Genomic DNA, 24,223 nt, shown 5'->3' with positions numbered 1-24,223 from the left:
AATCATGCTGAAGGTAAGAGACTCTGCCTAGGAATGTGCCTTACGTTTTTTATACTAATGGCTGCCATTTGTTGAAGCTACTAAAAGGAAGGCTGGTGAAAAATGGCTTTCTAATTTAAAAATCAGTCACACATATTTAAGAAAGGATTTTGTGGTTTCTCTTCTGGGTTAGAAAAACTGCCCCATAAACACTATAACTGGGTCAAAATAATATCTTTGGAGCTAAGGAAGAGGAAGAGCCACCTTCTGCTTACATGGTGACGCTGTGTGTTTGCTAGGTTTTTATCCAGCACATTCACCTGATTGGCAAGACTTTACCTCCAGCAGACAAGCAGTACAGAGGACAGAAGCTGCAGCCTAAGAGGGACAAAGAAAGAGAAGGTGGACACATATCTGTGTCCCAAACTTGTTCTGAATTGAGTTCTTCAATGTGTTCCTCCACCAAAATGAATATTTTTCCAAGGAAATGATCATTGTAAAATGTTATTATTTTTTTCTTTCTGGATGTTCCCCTTCACTGAATATCAATTGAGCACTGTTAGCACAAGTAAACTGGGACTTTTATTCTTTGTTTGTAATGGTACAAGAGGGCCCTTGTGTTCTCAGAATAGTTATTTCTAGACTCCAATTCCCTTAGGATAGTTTCCTCTCTAAGTGCTCCCTCCACTTTAATTTTTTTTTAGGAAGTTAACTTGAAATAAAGCATATCAAAGAATCAGATAAAAGGGGAAAAACACCCAACATGAAGAACATTAAGTTTAAACTCTATTGAGGGGGAAGAAAATTAAAATGTTAGTGAGTTGTGGGTAGCTTTGTTATTTATTTTGACAATCCAAACCCAGATTTATCAAGAATAAGAGCTAATAATTAACTTTTAGTAAGAGCACATCAGAACCAAGATTCTTCTAAGTGCTTTTTGTAGATTAGTGCTTATCATTTTCATAGGCATCCTATAGTTTTAGATGCTATTATTATTCCCATTTACCAGACAAAGAAAGTGAGGCAAAGAGGTCAAACAGCTCACTCAACAGCAGGTACTGAATCCAGCTATGACTCTCAGTCTGTGATCCTGACCTCTGTTCTATACTGGGTCTTCTATAATAGCAAAATGCTAAAATGGCTTTGTCATGAGCTGACTTTGATGGGTCTACACTTAGACTTTTTCGGGTGGAAATATAAAAAAGTAATGAATGCCTGGACAATCAGTGGTATCTGAGGGTGGCTACGGGTTACTCCTCCCCAGCTGGCAATTAATTCAACTCTGCCCAGCAGATCTTTTCTACGTAAGAACACCCCTAAGATGGTCCTTCTGCCCCAGAATTATCCTCCTCCATTCAAGGTCTGACAGGGTCTCCCCTTCCCAGACTGGTAAGCCCCCTGAGAACAGGAAGCACACCCTACTCGTCTTCATCCACAGCACCTCGTCTAGGGCTGGGGACATATTAGGTCATTTAATAAATACTAATTAAATCTTTAATGTTAGCTTAGAGGCAGTCAGATTTCCATTCTAATGTAGAATGGCTGAGGAGGAGACATGGGTGTTTAGTCTAAAGGAGAGAAGCAAGTGGGGGTCTTGAGAAGTGTCCTCAGAAGGGTTATCATGAGGACAAGTTCTCCATGAGGGCAATCTGACCCATGTCTGGAATTCACAGAGAGACACACTGTAAGTAATATCTGGATTATTACGTATATTGTTACTCTGAAGTAGAGCTGGACACATTACAGATGCTCAGGACTATCACCTGAATAAAACACTGTCAAAACTATTTGCTGTTGTAAGGAATTATACTGAATGGAGATGTTGTTGAGTACAGCTTAAGTTTCAGATGCTCAAAGTTATAGTTTATGAGATGACCATGGGAGGTAGGTACAATTATCAGTCCAATTTCAGAGATGGAGAAATGCAGGACTTTAAGAAGCTAAGTAACATGCTAGACCACACGGGGAATGGCAGACTTTAGAGATGTACTGAGATACACTTACATCTCCAACTTCTAACCTCTGTGCTTTCCAGCCTGTCTTGCGAGTTAGTGCATATCCTCCGTTGGAGGCTTTCCAGAAGATGGATGTCTAGTTTTTCTGTGTATGTGGATGGTGCACAGAAGATATGCAAGAGGAGACTAAGGCACCGAGTACTTGATTGACTCAGATGACTTCCAAGGTCCTCACCATTGGAGAAAATTTTAAAGATCATTTATGAAAAAAATCATATTAACTCTATAGTCCTCCTAACGTACCTAGATACCACCCGACACGACTGGCAAAATGACCACCTTCATCCAGCAAAGTTCGTTTGGGATGACTGGGCCATTGCTAATGATTGCTGCTAGGGCACTGAAAACACCATAAATATACCCACGTTTCTGGGTATACTTACAAATTTCACAGCGCAAGCTCTCCCAAGTATCTTCCTCACACTGGTCCTAGGATTCTGACCGCTGACAAGTACAGCCTGCCTCACAAGAGGCCCAAAGTTGGAAGCAGGAGGGTTCTACAGAAGCAAACCAAGGGCTCAAAAGAGGGTGGGGAGAGTCTGACATGGAAACATCTGTCAAGATGGCAGAACATCCAGTTCTTTCAAAATCGGAGGGTAAGTTTAAATGGGCAGGAAGTCGACAGAAACTAAAGATCGTAGAAAAGACTTTGGAGTTTTAAGGGTCCTCCTTACCCTTCAGGTAAATGAACCGAAAGAACTGGACCAAGATGGAAAAAAAGAAAGTACTGCCTATCAGACTTAAGTTCACTAAGAATTTTGGTGTAAATAAGTAAGGGCTATCATATTCCCTGGCTGAGAGAGTTTGTCATCTGAATTTATTCTTTAACAAATTTTCTATTATGGTAAAAACACATATGACATAAAACTTAGCATCTTAATAATTTTGAACTGTATGGTTCAGTAGCATTAAGTTTATGCACACTGTTGTGAAACAAATCTCTAGAATTTTTTCATCTTGAAAATACCAAACTCTATACCCACTGAAGAACAACTCGCCTTCACCCCATCTCCCTTGTGGGAGTCAATCTTTGCAATACAGGTTATTAAAGGATATGATGGTCTCATGGCATAGCTCTCATAGAAGAGAGGAAAAGACTGGACAAGGTATTCAAAGCCTACTGAGAAGTCCTGACTCTGACACATCGAAGCTATGTAATCCTGTGCAAGACCAGCTAACCTTTCTTAATCCTAAAAATGAGGGCAATGATACCACTCCAACTTGACTCACAGAATTATTGCAAGGACTAGATTCGGAGACTTTATTACAAGGACTAAATAAGATCTACGATAAGACTTTGGTAAAATGGAAACATAAGACACCATTGAAAAAAAGAGAAAAACCCAGTAGGGGCAAGGTTCCTAATGACAGAGAGAAATAAGTTTAATAAACCACTGATTTATTAACCAAAATCAGAAAAATTTTGCTATTGAAGAAAGGGAAATCGAATATCAGTCACTCTATTACTTGTGAATAGTAAGATGCTGCCTTTTAAAAAACTGCACTCATTTTTCAGGCCAACTAGAATGCTAGTGTAAATAGTACTATCCATAGTATTTCCCTTGGGGGCAGTGTACTAAGTTGGGCATTAGATGTCAGGGGGAATTGGAAGGCCTAACGTCCTATTGAAAGTGGACTTGGACTCCAGGGAATGTAGAGCTTTATCATGGGGTTACCAATAAACCCATGAGAAATTCTTAATTTCTGACGTCAAAGTCACTTATTTGCAATCCTGACACAATTCTCTGTTATATTCTTAGTAAGTGTATCAATCAGTCACTTGAGGAAATAACCTAAGAGATCAGGAAATGGAAATATCTGGAAATATCTCAAGATTTTCTTAAGAAAAAAAAAAGTCAGCAATACCGTATTTGCCATTTGCAAAGCAGGATCCATCAATCCCAGGATTTCTTCATTATAACTTGATTCTAGGCTAATGATGTCATCGATTACATCATCCATCTGTAGGAAAAAGGGCAATGTAAGAGAGATCAACAAAAGCAAACACTGTGCAAAGCCACCCAAAGAGAGAGCCATGGTCTTTTCTTACCCTAAGCACTAATTCTCTTCAGTTAGATGCTAAGAAATTACCTCCCTCTTCTTCCCAAATATGAACATTACCGTTAGGTCACGGACACTAACAGAGGATAAGGACGCCATCTGCAACCAGCACTTAGTGAGGGATTACTAGGTGTCCAGCACTGGGTTTAGGGCTTTGGATGGGTTAAATTATTCTCCCCTAAGAATACCTCTATCAGTGCAGGTTAGTAAATCAATTTGCCAAGTGACATAAATGAGAAGCATCTTGCCCAAAGTCATACACGGAAGAGGGTTAGAGCCACAACTTGAACCCATGCTCTCAAATGCTATTCCCCAAACGGGAAAGGTGAACCAGGAAACCTTATCTTGAACAATGGCTGCCATTTCTCTTTTTTTTTCTCTCAAGACTACACCCCATAGCCTTTGTAGACCCTCCCTTCAGTAAGACAATCCAGATGGTAGTTTAGACCTTCACTCTCTTAGGCACATATGGGGCATTGCGGCTCTCGGGCTGCTGGCTAACCCTGCACTGATCCTGCAATGACTTGTAAAATAAGTTTCTCCTTGTACAGCTGCCAGTGTGCTCGGTACTCCCGGAGGAGTACAGCAGGACGAGGTTATCATTACAGTCATGGAGCTGACATTCCCACTAGATCAATTTTATTCCTGAAGTACCAAAACATCAGTTATGATAATAAACAACAGTGATTACATGTGCATTGCAGCAGTTGCAAAGACAAGGCTGTGAAAACATTTCTTTGTAAACACCTGATGTATTTGAGCTAGCTAGTGTGTGTGTGTGTGTGTGTGTGTGTGTGTACGCATGCATGCACAGATCTAAATAGTGCTTCACAAGTACACAATGAAATCTCAAAACTCAGAGGAATGCTCCTTTACATGTTTTTACCATTTTCAACTAAAGGGGACAGGCTCCAGTGCCACAGAGCTTGGAATCCTCCTTCTCCCACTTGGTCTATCAGGGGCAAAGCCCTCAATTTTAAAGAGCCTCAACGGGGCCAGTATGGAATATGGGGTTAATAATACTCATTGCCTTACTGGATTCTTGTGAGATTTCAGGATAAACCATATAAAGTGTTCAGAGGGCTATGGCTAAACACCCCAAAAAATGAGCGTCATTAAGTGACCCCCTAAGAAGAATAATTGCAGGTCAGTTTTGATTAACTGCCAGTGGTTTATTAAGTTTCATTTCTAGATACACCAGTTTTGTTTGTTTGCTTTCAAGAGATGATTTTCTAATTGAGTTGAACAGGCAAATGGGTCAGAGTACTTATGATCAAGTCCCCTTTCCTTGTAAATTTTTTTAGGGAAATAAATTTAGTGGGCTTGGTGTGTTTGTTTTTTAAAATAATTTCTTTTTCTTATAAAAAAAGAACCACTAATGCAAATTAATAACAGGAAATATAGAAAAGCAAAAAACAAAAAGAAAAAGAATTTTTTGGTGCTTCTTCTTCTTTTTCTTATACATCTAGACACTTATTTTAAAATACATAACTATGTTAATAAATGTAGCATTATTTATTTAAATCTATTTTATAGGCTGTCATAGAAGAATCTCTCATCACTTGGGAAAAAATCCATAAAGTATTACTAAATCAATAAAGTTTGAAATGCGTGTTTCCTGAGATTCCATTTCATAAAACAATATATAGAGCTCTCTCTTTCTCTCTCTCTCACACATACACACACACAATCATGTGCATATCGTGGTTTTACTAAGAGCCTTTTGAAGTTGCTACCCTGCAAATTTGTGTAACACACTGATGATATCGAAATGAAGTACAGCGTATTATATTTTATGTACCACAATTTATGTATTTCAAGTACTTTTAAATGACTTGAAGCAACTTAGGGAAAGTGCATTTTAAGTTTAATTTCCCTGAGTTATTTCATCAGGAGACACTATGAAGAAAATGGTCCTGTTCATAGCTTTATTTAAAAAAAAAAAAATCAATGAGGGGAACAAAACCCTTGAGTCATCAGAAGGCGTGATGAGCCACAAATATAGGTTCTCACTACAAAGTGTGACATCCTTGAGCTGCCGGGTCATTCGGTACCTGCATGCACGACGCTCGTGAATGCGTGTTCATAGTTGGGCATTCGCTTTCCGCCCTGTTTTGCTCTTCAAACTTATAAAATCCCTGCAAAAACACAAGCAAAATCAGCCCATGACTTGGATTGGCAAATGACTTTTCAATGACACGTTCACACGAGGCTGATGGCGCGGCAACAAGATGGACTAACAAGCTTTCAAACAAAGTGGAATCTGACCAAGAAATAAAATAGCGCAGAAAGAACTTCCACCAGATCAGCTTGAGAGATGACAATTATGGACAGAGAAAAATAAGACAGTTGGTTTGGGCACAGAGGAAAAGACTGAGTCCCTCTGGAAATTAAAACTCAGCAACTTCAGAAGAGTCACCTCTGAAATCCCATGAACATTTCAGAGTACGGTAAAACTCCATTAAAATGAGGCTTATCATCTCATAATTTGGAAATGACGGGCATTAAGTCACAACTCTCCCCTCAGGTATTTTTAGGCTTCGAATTTTGATGCAACAATTCACTTGAGGTGTGTTTGAATCTCGTCTCCAATCCGGCCTTTACAAAAGCGGGTTTCACGGCAGCGGCAATCTTATTACGAAACGGAATTTATCTAGCAATTAAAACCTGAGCTTTTCTGTTAAATTCTCATGCGCTACATTACTCAAATCCGTCCACGCACATGCTGTGCTTTTTTTTTTTTTTTTTTACTTCAAGTCAGAGAGAAATAAAAATAATATTCCAGACATTCACAACAAGCGGAATTTCTAAACCGCCTGTCCCACACCTTTTCTATTTTTGCTTTTCCTTCTCCACCTTGCCTTCTCCTCTCTCTGCGTTTTTCCGGCTTTGTAAATGGAAAGGCATTGAAGAGAAGAGAGCGCTCGGCTCACGGAGCGGAAACAGGGCTGGGGGCTGGGGGAGAAAGTGTCCTCCTCGCCTCCACGTCCCACTCTGGAGTGCCCAGGTGTCCCAACCTGAAGCACAACCCAACAGGACCCGGTGACGGCGTGAAGAGGCCGGAGCGCGGTAGCCACACGGCAGAATGTGGGACAAAGGCTGGCGCGTGTGGCCCCGCAGACAGACTAGAGTCCACAGTCAAGTGTGGGAATCATAGCCGACAGACATTCATTTAGTGGAAGAAGACAGGAGAGGGGAGGAGACATGAATTACCTCTTTTTCACAGTTGGAGTTAAGTGTGAGCATAGCCATGGGGCTGTTGGGTGCGCTGCTCCCCGGCACTGGTGGCATGACATGGTCGCCAGGCTGGTTTGGACATGGCAAGCTCAGGACTTGGTTGGCATGTTTATTTGCTAAAGTGGTAGAAAGGTACTGCTTTACCTGCTGCCTTTGGGCTTGCTGTATGTGGTACTTGGTGGGGTTTTCGAGGTGGGTCTGCACCTGAACATAGCCACGGAGGGAAGAGAAGACAGCGCCGTTATTTGTGAGTTTCGGTCGGCTCTTTTCTCACGCACAAACATGAGACTGGCCAAGTCCACCAACAGAATAAATTATTAAGCCCCTGTTATGTACCAGGCACTGTGCTAATGGATTTTGATATTACTGAAGTTTAAAGGCTAACACTCAGGATTTGGGGTAATACTTTGCCCTGTTTTAGTTCCACTGCTAATTAGCTGCACATCTCTTTGAAACCTTGTGCCCTTTTGCTCATGTCCAATAATTTAAAATTCACAACCATCTGGAGGGCAACACTTTCCCCAACACGACCGTCAGGGTTTACTGAGATCAGAAGGACAACCTAGAAGAAGGAGCCTAACAATTTATTTTACTTTCCTTGGCAAACAGAACAGCTTTCTGTTTAAAAACAACAACAACAAACCTCCTTAAGAGCCAGCTGTAAACGGTTGTAGAAAATAAACAGAAACATTCTGATGATTAAATCAACTAGTTGTAGATTAATTCCTCCCACTTTCATTTGGACATGATTATTCAACATTTTAATTAAGATCTTGAACTCAACATAAAAAGCAATTTACGGGAAGCAGTTTCTTTCAAAATACCTCACACTTACATGTATGTGTTTTTCAAGGCATGACTGTGAAGCCACCAGGTTCTTTTTTCTCCTTTCTTAGAAAAACTAATACAGAATTAAAAATACTTTTAAAAAAATAATCAATGATACTCAATTTAAAGTCACTTTTTCCTTGATAAACACAATTTAATCTTATGAGCTCTGAACAGGAGCTGATGGAGAGAGCACAGCCAGGCACTAGGGAAAAAAAAAAACCCTACTATATTTACTTTGTTCAAAACCACATTGAATTACCTCTTACGGTATCAAACAGTAAACAGCATTAAACTAGTAGACCTGCACTTATTGAAAAGAGTACAATAACATGAAAAGGCAAATTACTCAATTCACTGAATTACATTTCAGACACTGCATATGAATAAGAATAAAGCTCACCTGATAGTGATTGTATTCTAGCATTTCCAGCATAACAACGTTTTAGGTGGCCCCAGTCCAAAGAGAGAAACGGTAGACTATTCACTCCCTCTACTTTCTGTAATTCCAGTTCAAAGACTGACTGGCATAGAGAAGGCACTATAAACAAGGTATCCCGAGACACCACCGGAAACTTTATCACAGCAGCCCTGCTTATAATAACCTAAGCTAATTAGTTATGCATGTAAAAAAAACCCATTCGCACAAGGGGCTTTTTTTTTTTTTTTTTTTTTCTTTTGGAAGCCCTACGAGTTTGGTCTTCAATATTGGTATCAATTTTCCCCCCTGGCTTGACGTCATGCTTTTTTCATAAATATAAAAGAACCTTTTTAAGTGATGAGCTATCAAAGTCAAACTCACTGTCAGATCAAGGCCAATTCACTATTCATCTTTAGTTCCAGTAGTATTAATAGACAATGGTATTTCTCTTTCAGCAATAGGTTAAGAGCTAGATGCCCCCTTTGGAGAAGATACCGCCTAAAAGTTACTGTTAACACTTGAGACTTTTCTAATGGCCACATAACTCGGTAACTGCCAACTGCAGGAAGAGTGTCTGTGGAGGAGTCTCTGTGCTGCACTTTCAAGTTCAATGGCCTCATCCTGTACCTGGTTTCAGTGAGCATCTTATTCTTAGCTGCATGGAAATGTAACTTCCCTACTGACCTCACATCAGAAAGAAGGGAAAGTATTCTAAACAGAACAAGAAACACACACGTGCACATGTATAGGACTGGATGTGTATTTATGCGGAGAATAAGAAATAAACATCTCCCCAATTTAACCAAGATGGGAAGCATGAAAACTTTTACTAAAAATCGTTTATTATAAGAGTTCTCATATGCACAACTGATGTATATTTACTCATTCACTTGTTCATTATTTACTGTTACTATATGCTGAATGCCAAGCAAGACACGGAATAGACGTTGTGCACAAACAGACCTGACAGCTTTCTGAAATGTGCAGTCTGGTGTGAGACAAAAGAAGAAAAAGGCAAATGAGTATATATGTAAAAGTTAGGATAAATGGTCGATATTCACTGCTGAAATAGGGAGCTATCTTAAGGATAAAAATTTTGAAATTCAGTAATTTGGTCCGAATGCTCCGGAAAAATGAAGTCCTTTACGTTGCCAATCTCAACTTGTTTCAAATGACTGATCTAACATGCACACAGAGGTTCAGAGAGACATTTTAAGTGTACGAAAGGGTCCAGACACGATAATGATGAGGACAACAGACATTACTAAAATAAACCCAAAATGAGGGCAATGGGTGTAATGTGCTTATTTCACTATTACACTAAAAAAAGAAAGGGCTACACATTTAAAAATAAATGCTAATTCACTGGCAGATCCTTATTCTTTAATGAATTAAAATTTGATGCTTTAGTATGGAAGGAAGAACCTGCTCTGTGTTCAGCATTGACAGTGGGCTCTTTACTATATCTAGGTTGGGGTAATCAGAGTGGAATGTATTTTGTCCCTTTCTGCCAGTGTCTTTTTAGTTTTTAAATAAGCTAAGTACAGTTTGGCTACCAACACTATACAGGAGGTAGAACATCTCCAGCTGTTTCCAACCCAAACACTGAAAACAGGTAACAGCAAGGAGGAAGGCGAGCTCGAGGTAATAGGGGGTAGTGAGGTCTGTGGCAAACTAGGACACACATGTCTAAAAGAAAAGAGCTGACATAAGCTACAACCGATTGTGGCCATATGAGTATACCACCCCAGTCTAGACCTTCCAATTTCGAGATACAGATGGTAAAGTAAAATTTTTTCAGTTAAGTCTCCCAGATGAAAAAAACAAAACAAAACAAAAAAACTGATGCCCAACTGTTTGACTTCTCATCCTGCATGGGACAAGGCAAACACACCTGTGGGCTGGCCTCAGTCTGTAACCCAGAATGTGGTCTCAGCTTCACACCGTCCATGCAGATAATCCCCCATCGACATTCCCTGGGGCAGGATGAGGGGGCAGGTTCTAGGGAAAATTACTGCCTACATCCAGGCATTTCCTGGTGCCCCCTTGACAGTCAGCATGCCTGAGAGAACACTCAGCAGAAGACTTAAGGATTCAAAACCTGTGTTCGAATTAAAGGACTTTGCATCTTCACTGTTAAAGGGACCCTTTACAAGTCACTAACTCCTCCAGGCTTTCATCTCCTCCCATGCTCAAGAGGGATGGTAAGTGGGCCTGCATCATGGAGGTATTACAGTATTAAATGAAATCACACTTCTGACAGGCTTACCAATATATCTGAAAAACAGTAGTTCTCAAACTTTTTTTTCCTTTGTTTGGTTTTGGCTTTAAAACCATTTTCAGCCCTTCAAGTTCAGATTGTCTCTGTAAGTTATATCCATCAGTGGTTACTATTTTATGAACTAGAGCAGCAAGTTTAAAAAATGTACACAAGCATACATTCCACTGGCCATCAGAAGAATGACATTTTAACGCTCGTGAAGTCTTCGTAAAACTCCTCTGTAAAGTCACAAGATGAGCATGAAAGAAGGAAAAGATGCACTCTGTATTATTAAGAAAATAGTTTTGACCTGGCAGAAGCACTGCAAAGGGTCTTGGGAGACCCTCCGGGCTCTTTGAGAACAGCGGATCTAGAACCTTATCACCTCCCCATCCTAGCCATGCTAGTCACCACTGTGCAGCAGTGGGGTGTGACACAACCTGTGTGTCTTGCCTGCCTTGGCCGGAAGACACTCAACCCTCTACCTTCCTCACAGCAATATTAGGAGGCTCTAAAGTCCTAGGACAATTTTAAAAGCCATATAAATAAGATCTTCTGTTTTCAACCATCCTACACCACAGCTTTTTAGTTAGTGACTTCCCCTGTGTTAGTTTCTAAATAGCCAACCAAGCGAGCATACAAAGGAAAACATATATGTAACATTAAACACTGAATTATTTCCTGAGAATTTCGGCATGGGGTTGAGCTTCAAACTAACTACCTGACTTCATGAATTCGGAGAGCAAAGTTAGGTATTGCTGGGCCCTGGAAGCACAGTCAACAAAATAAAGCTAGAGCACTTCTGACTCCATCAAGAGATACTATTTTGTTGATAAAAGGGATATTTCGTATAAATCAAGTATGTTAGCTATCTCGTTGTAGTGCAAAACTCCAAAGGCTGTGAAACTCTTTGTCCTTGTTACTGCTACTATCTTTTCGTGCCTTTTCCTTTCTTCATTCAGATCCTGAACTGATACCCAGAGAAGTGGAATGGATCACCTTCTGTCACACTCGTTGTGCCACTTCCCGGGTGACAATGACAAGTTATTTTCCATCAGTTTCATTCGAAAGAGATCCGGGAGCACATCAGTGTGAGATGGTGCCTACAGATATTACCATCTTTTTTTCCGCAGCAGGAAAAAAAGTCCCATCTTAAGGTCCACGGTTCTTCTATTCCCTCTATTTGGAAACCAGAATGTAAATAAAACTGAGGGAAGATTCCCGTAGTTCTTTTAGCTCACAAATTTATTATTTTTTTAACACGTCAATGGAAAGTTCAGATTTCTCATTTAATGTTTAGGGAGATGATGTGTCCTGTTGCTCAATAAGGTTCAGGAATCTTAAAGGGATTATAATTCACTCAGTTGCTGTCCACTACTGACTGCCTCCCACTACCAGTCCTTGATATTGTTTTTTTAAAATGACGATTTATAGAGATGGTCAGTTATGCAATCACCATCCCTGAAAAACATGGTAAAACAGAGGAAGCTAGCTTTTAAAAATGACTCGGGCCAAGTCTTGTCCAGGGTCACATTTGACAGCTGCAGGGCTCTTTTCAGTCCCACAACTGTAATGTTACCACTACAGAAACCTCAAGCCCAAAACCCACGTTTTCAGACACTTAGTCATGTTTTTCTGTACAGACTATATAAAGGTATCCTTAATAGAAAGTAAGAATGAGGATATGAATCCTGACCTAAAAGGATTAAAAAAATCGGATGCAAACAAAAAGCAAAACTAAAGAAGACTCACATAAAGGAGAGGTACAGTGGATCAAGGCTGATGAGCCCAAGACCTTCTCCCTAGCATGGGGGGTCTGCACACCAGCCCAACTGGGCCCGCTCCTTATTTTCGTAAGGCCCATAAACTAAGGATACATTTTATATTTTTTAATGGTTGGAAAAGAATCAGAAGGAGAACAGTTCATGATACATGGGAATTATGGGAAATCCAAATTTCAGTGGCCATACATAAAGTTTTCTTGGCACACAGCCATGCCCATTCATTACATATGGCCCAGGGCTGCTTTCTCGCTGCAGGGCGGAGATGGGTACAGCCTGTCCAGCCTCCGGAGCCTTAAAACCTCCTACCTGGATTTTTTTTTTTTTTAAAGATTTTATTTATTTATTTGACAGACAGAGATCACAAGTAGGCAGAGAGGCAGGCAGAGAGAGAGAGAGGAGGAAGCAGGCTCCCCGCTGAGCAGAGAGCCCGATGTGGGGCTCGATCCCAGGACCCTGGGATCATGACCTGAGCTGAAGGCAGAGGCTTAACCCACTGAGCCACCCAGGCACCCCTCCTACCTGGATGTTTACAGAAAAGGCCAACCTCTGCTCTGTAAGGAAGTCTTACCTAACTGGAGTTAGGCTTTCTTATTAAATAGAAGTTTTAAGAAGGAAATGATGAGGTGCCTTTTCTAAGGAGAAATAATGTAAGGAAATACAATTTTGTAGTTGTTTCACCAAAAGTTGTCTAAAATGGACAAGCAGCCACATGTAGGAACCCAGGATATGCTTAAATTATCCTTGTTTTAAAGATACACAGAAACTCTGAAAAGAGAGTTCACAGACGTGCCAGGGTTGGAAATCAAACCAAGATCTTCATCATTCCATCCCGTGGCAAACTACAGCGTTGCCCTTGGTCACTGATGGATTTTGATCTAGGGCTTTAACTTAGTTAAGGGGGAAAGATAAAAGCATGTAAATCCAGAGGTATAGTCACATACTCCAGTGTGCACACACAAATATATATAAATTTGTATACCATTTCTTTGGTCTGTATCCTTTCACACAACTTCCTATCATATCACTTTGTAGGTTCATTAGGCTTCTGAATTCAGAGATATGAGTTATAAATGTGTACAGAAGGAGAGGATGGCAAATCCAGTTTTCTAAAATTATGATGTGTTAATAAAATAAACCAGACCAGCTTTACCAAAAATTCCTTACAGCTCTTTTATCCTTAGCTGATGACCTATAAAACAGTGTGCTTATTATAAATATAAAGCACAAGGTGGGCATGCTTTGGGTTCATGGCTAACAATATTTAGTAGCCTTAGGAAAAAGAGAGTATTATTGTAAGTAAATTTCTACCATATACATGATCTTTCCTCTCCCAGACTAAAATAAACCAAAGGTCTGAGTATAAAAAGAACATCAAGTGTTATCTCATCCAAATAGAAATATGAGATTTAAGAGTGGTAGCTGTCTGCCTGCAGAGTATTTATAATCCCAGAATAAAAAACACCACTTTCAGAATCAAACTCCTATGAGAGAAGCAGCAAAATCCAATAAATGTAATGCTTTACTCACTTTAATAGAAAACTACGCATTTATAGGTCCTGTACTCTGAAGGTTATATCAGTCATTATGCATGGATATGTCATATTAAACAGCAAACTTTTAAAACATATATTACAAAGAATTAGCACTCATTCACTCAAAATTCTCTACCCTGTACCAGACACTGTGCATTTTATATTCGCTCCAAGTTTAGGTCATTTAAAAACAAAACAAAGAAATCACTTGGATAACCACATAAGATTTCTTGAAAGCTTCTTCATGAAGTTGTTTTTTTTTTAATCATATGATAACTGATTGAATCAGAAGCAACTAAAAAGAGATCTCATTTTGATAGTTTGAAACTCTTTCTTTGAGTCACTGCTATCTGAGCCTATACCCAACTGCCTTCATACCATAGACATCAAGAACTAAATATAGGTTTGAGTGCAACCTTAATGTGTATATAAATCACCTGGGATCTTGTTAAATGCAGTGTGATTCTGTAGGTCTGGGGTGGGACCCAAGATCCTGAATTTATAATAAGTTCCCAGGGGATGCCCACCCTACTGGTCCATGGACCACACTATACCTTGAGTGCAGGGCTATAATACGTTCTCACCTGGACTTCTCCCCCAAAAGTGATATGTTCATGATGCATTCAATAAATATTGCCTAAGTGCCAACCATACACTAGACAACCGCCCTCATCTTACCCAGGCTTTTCCTCAGGGAAGGTCCTACAGAGAAGGGGACAGGTAAGCACAGGCCAGAAGGTGGGGAGGAGACGGGCCGGGCAGGTCAGTGGGAGGACCATCCCAGCAAACTGCAACAGTCCTCAGGTATGAACAAGGCTCACCTACTCCAGGAACAGCAAGAAGGCTCCTACTACACAGTCCTCTCCCGGCTTCCAATTTAACGCAAGCACCTCGTTCTCCTCTTACCTCTTTCATCACTCCTTCTCAGTCTCCTTGGCTAGTTCTCTCTTCTGCTCTTAAATCTCAGAGTGTCCCAAGGCTCAGAGCTTGATTTTCTCTTTGGACGCACACAGCCCCAGAGAGCTAATCTCAGGGATTTCAACACTCGGTTTGGGTATCTCCAAACTCCGGATTCACTTCTACCTGCCTAGACCACAGCACCATTTGGAGCACTGCAGGCATCCCGACCTTTACATGGTCATCATCCCCTCCAAACCAGCTCCTCCACCATCTTCCCCATCTCAGTAGACGGCAACTCCATCTACACAGGAAATCACCTTTTTAATTCTTGTAGGTCAAAAAAGTGGTCCTCATATGGTTGGACCTAGCTGCACATTCAAAAATTGGTCATCTTTGACTCTTTTTTTTCTTCATACCCTCTATCTACTGCATCAAAAAACTGTTGGCCCCTTCTTCAGAACATATCCAGAATTTAACAGATTTTCACCACCTCTATGTTACAATCTGATCCATGCCATCATCATTTCTCACGTGGATTACTGAAAGCCACTGGACTCTTCTACTGGCTTTTGTCTCTGCCCTCTTGCAGTCTATTTCAACACACCAATAGAGTGATCCTTGTAAAATATGTCAGATCATATCAGCACTCTGGGGGGGAAAAACCCTCTGTAATGGTTCCCTATTGATCTCTGAGGGAAAACTTAAAAAAAAAAAAAAAGTACTTACAATGGCTATTAAGTCCCTAAACCAGTGCCACCCCTCATACTTGTTAGAAACAGAGCCTCAGGCCTCAACCAAGACCTAAAGAATGAGACTCTTTGGGTGGGGACCAGAAATCCATGTTTTAACAAGTGATCTGGGTAGATTCCTCTGCACATCAAAGTCTGAAGACCCCTGCGCTCTTTGCCTACTTCTCCCTTCACCCTGGGATCATGACCTGTCTGATTTTATCTCCCACAACCATTCTAAGAGCTTATTCAAAATCCCAACCCATTCCCTGCCAGTGCTCCTGATCACCATATAACCTGCTCTCCTGTGTACAGAACATGGCTTGGCGCGTAGTAGGCACTCAGCAAGAGTTTGGTCCATCAGTGAGTGAATGGAGCGACTGTGGCTGAAGGGCATGAATGGGGGGGGAGAGAAGAAGCGACGGACAAGGAGTCAGATTGTGCAGGTTGAAGGCTAGGATTCTGAGAGCCTCTAGAAGTGTTCTGAGGAAATGGAGAAGTGACAAATGTCCTCTCTTCCTGACTAATTCAGGAAGCTCTGGAGGAACTAAGTACCCAGGCTAGGCAGTGATTCATAGCCAGCCTCCCTACTCAGAGAGCTAAAGGAGCCTTTTCTCTTTAGGGTCTTTCCAAAGACTGTCAATTCTTAGAGCTCTCATCTACAAGGCTTAGGGTCCTGAGGGTCTAGGACACATGGCCAGGAGCCTGGAGATTTGCCTCCATGTCGAAACCACGGCACACCATTAGTCACAGTTAAAGTAGAGGTCCCCAAGCACGTGGTCCATGGGCATAGTTCACAGGCGTGGCTTACAATTATCTCAGTATTTAAGTAAAAATTGGGAATTTTCACACCAAATTTTGGAATTCTGGTTTCTATGGATAAATCAGAAGATCTAGCAACACTAAAGCACATTCTAGTGGGCCACCAATGGATGGAGCGGAACAGCAGCTTCCCTCTTTGGATGGGCCACTTACTCTCCATTTTTTTCCTGCGTTGTACCACTCCCTGTGGCCACAGTAACAGTTGTGTCCTCCACTCACCAATCTCCCTGACTCCTGAAGGCAACTGAGCTGCAAACCCTGCTTATCCTTTAAACACTTCCCATTCCCAGGGTCATTCCAAGTCTGATTGAATGGGTAGCATACACATGCTTACAAAGCCACATTAAAGGAACAATCTTATGTGATAGAGGAGAGAATATAAGATAAATTGCTATAACCTGAATACCTAAAATAAACAGTTGTAAACTTCCTGAAGATACATGCACGCCCATTCAACAATTAAACAATCAAACACTTTTCTAAGGAAAAGATACAGGAAAAGGTTTAAGTATGAGGATGTCCATCAGAGCATTAACAGAATAGTCAAATTACTACCCTAAAGCCCATGGCTGGGTTCTGTAGTAGTTTATGAGGATACGGCCATGTCCATTTGTTTGCATGTAGTCTGTGATGGCTTTCAAGCTAGAACAGTCCTAGAGCAGAGTTGAGCAATAGACCTCATGTCCCCCCCTTTACAGAAAGTTTGCCAACCTTAAATCTTTAACAACAACAACAAAATGGAAACAAAAATCTAACAGCAGGCAATGGGTTAAATTAATTGCAAGATGGCCACACAAGTTCAGGGTTCCCCCAACCTTGGCCAGTTGGCCCTGGGGTCAGATACTTTCCTGTTATGGGGCCGTCCTACAAACCATAGGACAGTCAGCAGCATCCTTGGCCCCTCCCCAATAACATGCCAGTAGTGTCTCCCCTGCAACCCCCATTGTGACAACCAAAAATGCCTTCAGACATTCCAAACATCCTTGGGGGAGCAAAACTGCTCCCAGTCGAGAACCACTACATGTAGATGGATACAATACAGTCATTAAAAACCATATCTTAGAACATGATTTAATCAGAGGGAATGTTCAGAATGTACATAGAAATCCAAAGCAACTTAAAAACACTAGATACCCTGTGATCCTAAACTGGCTTTAAAATGTTACTTATATATAGCATAGGCAAAAAAAAAAGAGCAATTACCAATCAGTAAGCGATCTTAATCATGACTATTCTGGGATGATGCAATTATAGGGGGCTGTTAATTTATTGGGGTGTTTCCCCATCTTCTATAATCTACAGGGCATTAATTGTGTAATTTTTAAAAAATCTAGGGGTGCCTGGGTGGCTCGGTCATTAAGTGTCTGCCTTTGGCTCAGGTTATAATCCCAGGGTCCTGGGATCGAACTCCACATGGAGCTCTCTACTCGGTGGGAAGTCTGCTTCTCCCTCTCCCATTCCCCCTGCTTGTGTTCCCTCTCTCGCTGTGTCACTTTCAAATAAATAAATAAAATCTTTTTTTAAAAAATCCACAAATTGCACGAAAACTAAATTCTGCAGATCTGGATGAATAAAAATATATTCAGGCAGAATTCCTCTACTGAAAATTTTGCAAACGATACATTAATCCATGAAGTTGTTATATAATGATGAAATCTGTCTCATTTCCATTTTCCTGTTAAATACTTGATCAGATTAAGAGGACCCTGTTATTCATGAAATTTTTAGTCCAACATTCTAGCCCCAACAGTTTGAGTTTGCATAATATTTGACACATTTTTATGGTTTTGTAAAGGGCTGTGATTACGTGGTCCAGTGGTACCCTAATAATAACCCATTGTAAGGGCTCCTAACGGGAGCTGTGAGTGCAGCATTCCACGTGCTATAACTTTTCCATCTGCCCCAGTTTAGCAGGGCCTCAGAACTGCAGATGCCTTTTTTTGTCTTAGTATTCCCCCCCCCCAAAGGCCCCCATTGTTTGCAGTTTATCGGGTATTAGAGATCATTATGGCACAGGCAGTAAAACTCCTTTTCATAAGGGCCGGCACTCTTAAGAAACTGGCAGTGGTCAAGTTTGTCAAAGATGAAAACATTGCCCTGGGCTTAAGCAAAAGGTCAGTCAGAAATGAGAGCTGAAGGCTGCCAGTTTGAAGGTCAAGTCCACACTGGCTGCAAACTGGCAAAAAGCAGCCGCCTCCTAATAACACCGACTTCAGGGTCCGGATCATAAGACCGAGGGGTCTCCTGGTTTTTGAGGAACTGCATTGTCTTAAGAAATTCCTAAGACTCGTTGCCTAGATTATGGGAAGAGGAAAACCTGGTTTGGAATGAACCACCCCATGGGAGGGCTTTCGGGGCATGCTGGGCTCTGCACTGAGCCCTCAGAGGGAGACAGGCGGACTCTACCCTGCTTCCCTTCTCGGGCGCTCAGGCAACCAGCACACACACGGGCACTCAATGAACATATGGAGAAGAGCAACTGCAGCTGGGCTCCTGGCCCCACAACAAACCTCTTTCATTTGGGGAAGCAGAGACAAGTGCGACGGAAACAAGTCGACAAAGAATTTCACACAGTGACTCTTGCATTGCAGACAATAAAAGAAAGTTATTGGGAGAAGAGGCTGCTTGGTGGCGACGGCATTCCAGCTGAAGCCTGAATGATAGGAAGAAGCCAGGTTCGTGGAGAAGCCAAGGAGCTGAAATTCCAGGTGGGAAGCAGCCCCGCACATGGGAGAAACGAGGATGTCAAGGCAACCAGAGTCCAGCGGGGCTAGAACGGTGACCAGGTCGGCATGTGAACTGAGACAGCCAGTCGGGGCTCCCCGGATATAGGATTTTGTACACTCTGTGAGAAATCTGATTTTTCTTCTCTGCTACTTACAAGAAACCTTTCTTTCTTTGAAGGTTTTAAGCAGAGAAGTGACATGATCTGATGAACATCTGTAACACATCACTCTGGAGCTGAGGTGGGTGGGAGGAAAGAACGGACACAGGAGGAACAACTCAGAGCCTTCCACAGCCCCATATATGAGAAAGAGTAATGACCTCGACCTCCAATATTAAGATGCCATTGAGTATGAAATATATGTTACCAGGTCCTATGTCTGGCTTGCATCCAATTTCATTTAAGAAAAGCACGTACAAAGAACTAACAACAACAAAGAAGATCTTACACGATGCTCTGAAATGTCTCACACCACCATCAAGAAGTTAGGGTAAATGATGAATATAGTTATAAAATACCCCATATAGACCTGTTTGGGGTCCACAACCTAAGTGTATGGTCAGTTGTCAGAGTGCAGTGGAGAGAACTGATCTACTATGGTAAATATCTGGCTGAAACTTCAGATAGACCTGAGTTCAAATCCTAGCCAAGTTCTTAAATGCTTTGAATCTCAGTTTTCTATTTGCAAAAATGGGATCATGGATATGTACCTGGTAGTTGCTGAGCTTAATTACTGTAAGTGACAACATGCATGAGAAGTGCTGAGCATGAAATAAATGCTCAAGAAATAAAAACTGTTCACTACTATTGTGAGCCCCAGATTTTTTGTTTTCCCATTCAAGCAGACCGATATTGGGTCATTTAGCTCATCCATATCAGGGGAGGGGGCGGGGGGAGTCAATCCACCTTGAAGGAGAGGAGAGGGCAGAAGGGAATGGGGACCATGTTCAGTCTCTTCCAGGCAAGCTTTTATGACCTCCTTTTTAGCTGACTCAAGTACCACAGATGGATACTCAAGGTAAAGTAGATAAACAACAGTCTTAGTGCCTGGAACACTTGCTGGCAGGAATGTCTCATGGAAGGCTTTTGTGATATTATTTCTCTCCTCTACTTGCCAAATCGGCTAGCTCAGTCACTGCTTCTTAAACTAGGCTTCAGGGAACCTGGGAACTTCTGAAAATGACATGCAAACTTTTGAGGTGTATTTTTCCTAGGAAGAGGTCTAATAAAAGAAAACAGTCAAAGATGAACTTCTGTCTAGGATTTACAATGTAGAGGGAGGGAGGTACATGAAACCAGATGAGCCCTGAGTGGTCATTGTTGAAGCTGGGGATGAAGACGTGCAGGGTCCATACATTATTCTTTTTTTTTTTTTTAAGATTTTATTTATTTGACAGAGATCACAAGTAGGCGGAGAGGCAGGCAGGGGGTAGAGGGGAAAGCAGGCTCCCCACTAAGCAGACAGTCTGATGTGGGGCTTGATCCCAGGACCCTGGGATCATGACCCAAGCTGAAGGCAGAGGCTTAACCCACTGAGCCACCCAGGTGACACTACACTATTCTATTTTTATATGAGTTTGAAACAACCTATAAACATTCACATACAACATACATATTTATGTATAAGGTATTTTCATGGGTACTCATTTTTTAACTTCATTTCTTATAAAAAGGCAAGTCTTACAGTAACATATTTACTAAGCAAGCACTTAGTTAATCCATCAACATATCATAAGCATAAATGTCTGTTTTTTGTTTGGGTTTTTTTTTTTTCCTTGCTTTTCTGGACTTATGCCCAAACTTGCTTCTCAAAATGCTGATTTTATGTTCTATGAATTGATCGTGGATTCAGTATGGTCCCTGCCATTTCTCTGTGGTGGTGTCAGCTTAAGCAACTCTCAGAGAAACATCTTGTTTACAAAAGTAATTTGGATCTGTCCATCGAGTGTTCTCACTGATCAAAGCAGAAATGTGTATTTTAGCCACAAATAAGACATTTATTTGCACATAGGGTACAAAACTGAATTCAGACTGACCTTTGCAGATCAGGATCTGGACTATCTCTTTCAAACAAAATGCCCAGTGATGTATATTTATGTCAGATAAAAAGGACAAGCAACTGAAGCTTAAGTTTATAAAGGTATTTAGAAGGAGTTGTTTTTATTCATTAAAAAACATTTGCAAAAAATGATTTCATCACACTCTCAAAGCAAATTCTCAGAGGGACATATATATATATACATATATATGTGTGTATGTATATATATATATATATATATATATATATATATATATATGTAGGAGGCACTTATTATAAAACCAAAAAATGGGATAGTCCTGTTTGAGTTTTTGTGTTTGACAGAAACAATGAATAAAGGGACTGAAGGTAAAAAGGACAAAATACTTCTATGGGAAAGAAAGGTGAGAATTTTGTAAAGTATAAGAAAATGGGAATATACTGGGACTTCTCACAATGAAGATAAAGAAATAAAAAGTAACACCGAAATAATGATTAGCACTTACTAAGCACAGGGATTTTTTCTAAAAGCTTTCAATGGATGTGCTCATTTCATCTTCGCTCCAACCCTATGACATAGGTAGGAGCTGTCATTATTCCCATTTTAGGGAAGAGAAAACTGAGAATTCTTCCTAGCCACTGCCATGTTATGAGTTATCTACAGAATTCATTTTTCAATGTAGTATTTCTGGTTTTGATACTGTACAGCTTTTGTACTAACTACTTCTTTTGTATACATGCTTTCACGCTTTTGTTATAAACAAGGCTCTCTTTAATCTTTGATCTTCACCTAGGTGGACACGGGGCATTTAAACCAAAGTTCTACTCAATTCCTAAATGAACAGATGCAGGCGCTCAGGCCAGCAGTGGGTCAAAGAAGACAGGACTTTACAACAGAGAAGTTAAAGAGAACATTTGTTACGGGAAAACTGCCTCAGGACTCTGAGTAATTTAAGAGTTGATGCCTTTTCTTTCTTCTTCTTTTTTCTGGGGGGGGGGGGGGAGGGGTGAGGGGGCAACAGGCAAACAGAATCTTCCAGACTCAATAGGAATTTTGTTAAGCAAAAGCATCTAAGTATCATGCGGTTTCTAAAGGAAAGATTAAACTATTGTACAATATAGTAATTCTTTTATGAGAAAGAAAATAGGCCACTGTATTAGAGAAATGCCAATTGCCACACACCTAATTATAAACTGTTATCAAAATAGTTAGGGATGAAGAGAAATGTGCAGATTACCCTTTTGTAAAAAAAAAAAAAAAAAAAAAAAAAGACTCACTGGCTGTACTATATAGTTTGGATACAAACAACAAAAAGTGATGGCTTTATCGGTTCCCAAAAGTCCATATATTGCACACAGTAAATGGAAAGAAAGCCCTCAAAATGAAAGAAAATCCCTCATTCCTGTCCTCAAGGAGCTTACAGCTGTAGGGTTAGGGTGACAATGGGAGGAAAGGGACACACACACACAAATTTGTACTTAAGTTACCCCTACCCTTTAAAACAGCAGTTCTCAACCATGGGTGATTTTGCCCCATGAGGAACATCTTCTGGTTGTCATAGCTGGGGGTGTCAGGGGTTGGAGGAAGGCTGCAGTCCCCCAGTGGGTAGACAGGGGCGATGATGCCACACACAGTACCACAGTACGGTACCCACGTACCCTCCCTCATGGGAGGGAATTACCTAGCCCCAACATCGACGGTGAGAACCCACAACTAGGAGATGGGGGGTCACTTCCTAGCACCAACCCTCTCAGAGGTAGTTTCAGAAGAAGGCAGTGAAACCAGTCAAGACACAGGAAGGGCACAGATACCCCATGAACCACAGATGTGCTTCCTTTTGGTATCTGAGCTCTGCAGTGAGCCAACGGTCACTTCACACCCCGTCTTGACACGCAAAGGACAACTTTTTCGTTAATTGCAAGGAGGAGGAAATGTCATCACAGTGAATGGATTAATTCAAAATCCTTCATATTGGGCACCTGGGTGACTCAGTCGGTTGAGCGGCTGCCTTTGGCTCAGGTCATGATTGAGTCCCACATCATGGCTCAGGTCCTGGGATCGAGTCCCACATCAGGCTCCCTGCTCATCAGGGAGTCTGCTTTCTCCCTCTCTCTTTACCCTCCTCTGGCTTGTGCTCTCTCTCACTCACTCTCTCCCTCAAATATATAAATAAAATCTTTAAAAAAAAAAAAAAACCCTTCATATCAACTAGACAGTGATGTGGGAATGAAAAGTTATGTTAGAACACAGATCCATCAATTCAACACAATAATAAACTATCCCTAAAGCTATGCAGAATGAACACGGATGACTCCAATTATTCAAAAGACTGCTGGGAACCTGCTTTGGTGTTTCTGAACATGAACTGTCAATCCCATGGAGTGTCACTCACAAGTCCCTTCTGTCCGACAAAATATGGAGTAAAGGAACATGCCAGTCCTTGCAAACAAAATCATTTGCTAGGGCTTAGTTTTACAGGGCTTCCTGTAAGTCTTCTTTCTCATCCCAAACTGTCAATAGCAAAACAACCATAGTTCCTGGTCTATTCATTTTCTACAGTGTAAGGTGGAATTATCCTTTTCTTTTTTTCTATTTTTGGGGGAAGGGTGGGGTTCTTCAAAAATAGTTTTATTTGAATATAGTTAACACACAAGGTTACGTTCGTTTCAGGTGTACAACACAGTGGCCAAGTCTGTAGGTCATGCTACTGTCACCCCAAGTGTAGCTACCTTCTGTCACCACACGGTGCTATGACAGCATCATTGCCTATACTCCCCAAGTTGTGCCCTTTATTCCGTGACTTATTCATTCCATTACCTGAAGCCTGTATCTCCCTGTCTCTTTCACCGATTTTGCTCATTCCCCCACTCCCTCCTCTCTGGCAACCATCAGTTAGTCCTCCACTTACAGATC

The 24,223-nt window shown here is 41.1% G+C and overlaps 1 protein-coding gene across 6 annotated transcripts in view; it reads right to left on the bottom strand.

The window, feature by feature from the left end:
* The window catches only part of MITF (melanocyte inducing transcription factor), a 218,851-nt gene that overhangs the window by 22,753 nt on the left and 171,875 nt on the right, over window positions 1-24,223 (bottom strand). For all 6 annotated transcript variants that reach the window (XM_059161483.1, XM_059161482.1, XM_059161484.1 and 3 more), the window contains exons 3-5: window positions 7,269-7,496; window positions 6,110-6,193; window positions 3,861-3,956 (exon numbers count right to left, since the gene is read on the bottom strand). In XM_059161483.1, the coding sequence (XP_059017466.1) occupies window positions 3,861-3,956; window positions 6,110-6,193; window positions 7,269-7,496 (408 nt within the window). The remainder of the gene's footprint in view (window positions 1-3,860; window positions 3,957-6,109; window positions 6,194-7,268; window positions 7,497-24,223) is intronic.

This window comes from Mustela lutreola, chromosome 2 (genome assembly GCF_030435805.1).
Source record: "Mustela lutreola isolate mMusLut2 chromosome 2, mMusLut2.pri, whole genome shotgun sequence".
NCBI lineage: Eukaryota > Metazoa > Chordata > Mammalia > Carnivora > Mustelidae > Mustela > Mustela lutreola.
Note: the sequence above shows the minus strand (reverse complement) of the source record. Positions and strands in the feature narration are given on the sequence as shown.